Raw genomic sequence first — 4,798 nt, 5'->3', positions numbered from 1 at the left:
GTTTATATATGGAAACCCATTTGACCTAGCTTCCCAGACCTGCCCGATGGTCTACTCGATGGGGTGCACGAGGCTTGAGTCGGGTAACTCCTCGGGTGGATCTTCGGGTTGCTCTTCGCGCTCTTGGATCCTCTTCGATTGTGTTGGGGTTCGGACTTGTTCCTGTAGCTCGATGGCTCCTTCGGGTACATGCTCGAGTTGTCCTTGTTTTTCCCCATTTTTGGCTCTTTAGCACCTGTTTTCATCCAATATATGCAAATGCAGAAATGCAACACCCTAAATGCTCTAAAACTTGATTCCTACAGTAAATGGTCTAAAAATGCTAAGTTAGAGGTATGAAAAATGCAAAATATGGACAAAATGGGATGCCAAAAACATGTAAATTAGAGTGTTATCAACCTTCTCCAACGGGGGTTTTAAGAGTTTGAATCGACTCATCGAAGAAGATTTTAAATTGGAGTCGATTCAATTGGAAGAGATTGAATATATTGGAATCAGAGGGTAAGTTTCTCATTGTAATAGGGTTCTATAAATTTTGTTCAAAAATTAGGGTTCTTGCACGTGTTCAGATATGATGCTTCTTTTTGGTAGTAGTTGTCTATTTCTTGTGGGTCTGTTTGTGTTCTTGTTCAATTACAAAGAAGAAAAAAAGTTGTCGGTCTGTTTGTGTTCTTGTTCGATTTATCTTCTAGTGCATGATTGATAAGTTTGTTTTTATTTTGGGCATGATTTAAAAGTTTTTTATAAATTGGGCATGATTGATATAAGTTTTTTTTTTAATTGGGCATGATTTTGATCTACGTCTCTCTTTTCTTTTGAGGTTAAATGAACAAACTTGTAATGATGGACTGAGATCGAGTATGCTACCTGTTCCGCCATGAAGGAAGGTAATTTATCATCCTCTTCTTTCTTCATTTATATGGTGTTAGTTTAGGTAACTGTCGAGTCAGTCATTGATGAATGATTTTTGTTTGTTGTTTGTGATAAATACGGTTAGTACTCGATTAGGGAGGTCAACATCAGACTTATTGTTTGATGGTTTGTGTTTGTTGGTTTTGTTAATGTTTAATGTGTGGTTGTTGTAGCTTAGGTAAAAACTTATTTCAAAACATAAACCCACTGGTTTTTAAAAGTAAATTACTCCTAAACATTATAATTAAAAGTCCCACTTTTGATAGTAAAAACACAAAAGAACGCTACATTAAACCTTTAGCAATCTCTTCCTTCCCCCTTTAACACACACAACAAAGTAGGATATGGATTCAGACGACTCCATGAATCCATATCGTCACTCTTCTGGCTTCTTGGATCTATTACAAAGTCAACAAGAAACTCACAACCCAGGTAACTCTCCTTATGAGTGTCAATGTTCTCACGGTCCATCTGAAGCTGCATCCCCACAAGAAAACTGCAGAGCAAGGCAAACATGGTTACCAACAGATGATGTGATGCTTGTCAGCGCTTGGCTAAACACGAGGAAGGATCCTATTACTTAAAATGAGCAAAGACGTGGAGCCTTTTGGGACGGATTGCGGATTACTTTTCAGCTTGTCTGAATACTGAAGGTCGGCCAAAGAGAGAGGCGAGTAATTTTAAGCAGAGGTGGGGGAAGTTAAACAATATAGTGTGCAAGTTTGTTGGATGCTATGAGGCTGGGACAAGGGAGAAATCTAGTGGCCAGAATGAAGATAATATTATGAAGCTAGCAAACCAGATATTCTTCAATGATCACAAGATGAAGTTCACCATGGAGCATGCTTGGCGAGAGCTTAGATATGATCAGAAATGGTGTGCGTCCACATCTACTAAAGGGACTGGAGTTAAAAGGGTCATGGTGTGTGGGGATGGTTCTGCACAGGATGCACAACCTGTGATTGATGTTGAGCATGAACCAATGCCCCGTCCTCCTGGTGTTAAGGCTGCAAAGGGAAAGGCAAAAAAGAGCTCTAACACTAAAGCGGCTGTGGAGGGAGATGAGAAAGCTTTCTTGGAGTTTCAGATGAAAGAGGTTGAGAGGATGTATAGGATGAAGCAAAAGGATTTTGCTTTGAAAGAGAAGGAGTTTTCTTTGAAAAAGGAGCATAGTAAGCATGTGATGCTTGAAAATCTAATTGCTAAAAATGATTCACTTACTGAAACGGAAAAAGCTCTTAAGGACAAAGCTAACTGATGACATGATGTCATAAGTTTGAATATTAAAAGTTTGAATCTCTTAAGGACAAGCTAATTGCAGTTGTGTTTTATTAACTAGGTTTGAGTTTGTTTTGTTTTATGTATTCGGTTGTATGATATGGATGCTTTCTTGTAATCATTTTCAAGTATGATGTGGATGCTTTCTTGTAATCTTGTAATCGGTTTCAAGTATGATATGGATGCTTTCTTGTGTTTTTTGTAATCGGTTTCTTGTTAATCTATTTGGTGTTATTGCAGTGGTGTTTTATTAATCGGTTTCAGTAAGTGTATGAGCATAGGTTTTGCATTTGTTAATCTATTTGTCATTGCAGGTCGTACAAGAAGCTGTACGTGTCTGATCCGAGAAGGCAAGACTCCAAAGTTCACCTGATTCTCTCATCTCCGTGAAGCCAAAAGCTCTCTCATCTATACTCCCCAGATTCTCTCATCCCCGTGAAGAGGGTCGGTCATACCAAAGCTCTCATCAATACTATTCTATCATTGTACTTCTACCACATATTTTTAGAAGTACTTTTACACTTATGTTTTCCTTGTACTTCTATCACATATTTTTTACAAGTACTTTTACAGTTTTGTATTTTTGTACTTCTACCACATATTTTCTTATCATTTATACCACATATTATTTGCAATGTTTGTGTAGTACAAATTTCAATTTCTTCTATACCACAACATTTTTCTATATAATGATCATAGTTTGATACAATATGTATCATAAGCATTTTCCTATTATTATCAACAACACAACTCCTTCTCTAAATTTTCAACAACACAACTCCTTTCCTAAATTTCCATAAACTTGTTCTTTCCCAAAAATGGAATCTTCTTCCCAAAATACTTTTGATGACACAATTGATGAATGCTTTAATCAAGTATGCAATCAAGTTTCCGATAAAGTATCGCAAAATCTTCTCACTCCACTGGTTGAACATCAACAAGCACCCAAACCAAAGAAAAAGCTAGCTTACTTTGAAAGAAATCGTGAAATTGGCCATGCCCACTTGTGAAACGATTATTTCAGTGAAGATGCAACATACCCTCCCCAAATTTTCCGACGCCATTTTAGAATGAACAAGCCATTGTTATTTCGTATTCTTGATGGACTCGCAAATGAAATTACATTCCGAGCTATGGAGCAGTGTTGGATTTTGAGCTCCCTCGACATTGGAGTAAAAGTGGGTTTGTTGGAATAGCTCTATGTGCTATTGTCTCATTTAAGGACCACACAGTTCGAAATAACAACCTCCAGGGGAAATGCATATGCGAGTTCAGCAATGTTGAGACATCCTCTAGCTACTTTAATTGCCATGTTGGAGGTTTATCTAGTTGATATGTCTATATTTTGTCTCTCCTTAGCCTATTTTTATCATGCATTTAGCTAGGATAACTCATTGGTTTGCATCATTTTCTGGTTCTTTCTATACACTTTGCACGTCTAGGTAGTTCTTGCATCATCCTTGCATACATTGTGCATTTTGGAGTATTTCAGGTATTTAGGAGATGTTGGAAGCCATTCTCGTCCGAGCCATTGTCACCATCTCTGTTTCGTCCGAGCCATTGTCACCATCTCCGTCTAGTCCGAGCCATTGTCACCATCTCTGTTTCGTCCGAGCCATTGTCACCATCTCCATCTCGTCCAAGCCATTTTCACCATCTCCGTTTCGTCCGAGCCATTGTCACCATTTCCGTCTCGTTCGAGCCATCCCACTCGAGTGGGATTTAGCTTTCGACGTCTTCATCAAAGTTATAGGGAATTGAGTTATCTTTCCAACGCCGTTTATTTCAAGTCAATCGGAGGTGTGTTTCAAGAGTTATCATCGTTTTAGTGGATGCGTATACACCACGCTCGAGCCATGCTTCCCCGCCACGCACTCCAGCTTGTTTGATCGCGCCATGCTTCCCAGCATACGTTCGAGCCATGCTCCTCAGCCTTCCATCCGAGCCATGATGACATTGCATTCCATTCGACGCACACGGACTCGATCGCACTTGTCGGGAAGAAAGACGTTTGGTTTCAGGAGATTACCGAACCGACGCTTTACCTTGTCGTTTTAAGTTTTATGGCTTTCCATGTTGGACTACTATATATACATTTTGTTAAGTCTTTGCTGAGACATCTTATTTTTTTATCTCGTTTTTGTTCCCAGAAGGTTTCTGAACCTAGCTACAAAAATACGTTCTGAGACTTGTATTCCGATATCATTGAGATTTATTGAGATTTTGCATTTGATTCCTTCTACAAAGTTGTTCACCTTATTTTTATCTACCTAATAATGCTTGTTTCAATATTTTCTGAGTTTGTATCTTTGGTGATGATTTCCGGATCTGAGTAGTGTGTTAGTTCTTGAGGATGGGATAGATTAGGTGGAGGATCTTAGGATGTAGGGTGTTTAAGCTTTGATTTGCATGATTCCCTTCTGGACTAGAGTTAGAATTGCTAGTTTCTCTCTGATCAATTGGAACTAGGTTCGAGACATTTCCACACCCAAAAGGTGTTTGATGAAATGTCTGACCAACTAGTGCCAGAGACTTACGTTCCTAGCCTAAGAGATTAGTTGTCTAGGATGTTTGTTGACGTGAATGAACTTGTTTGTCATGCCTGCTC

The 4,798-nt window shown here is 38.8% G+C and overlaps 1 protein-coding gene across 1 annotated transcript; it reads left to right on the top strand.

Moving 5' to 3' along the window:
- Window positions 1,257–2,170, top strand: LOC104772847 (glutathione S-transferase T3-like). The gene is made up of 2 exons (XM_010497408.1): window positions 1,257–1,344; window positions 1,548–2,170. The coding sequence occupies exons 1-2, from the start codon at window positions 1,257–1,259 to the stop codon at window positions 2,168–2,170; spliced, it is 711 nt and encodes a 236-aa protein (XP_010495710.1).

The sequence above is a fragment of the Camelina sativa genome, chromosome 20 (assembly GCF_000633955.1).
Source record: "Camelina sativa cultivar DH55 chromosome 20, Cs, whole genome shotgun sequence".
Classification (NCBI taxonomy): domain Eukaryota; kingdom Viridiplantae; phylum Streptophyta; class Magnoliopsida; order Brassicales; family Brassicaceae; genus Camelina; species Camelina sativa.
Note: the sequence above shows the minus strand (reverse complement) of the source record. Positions and strands in the feature narration are given on the sequence as shown.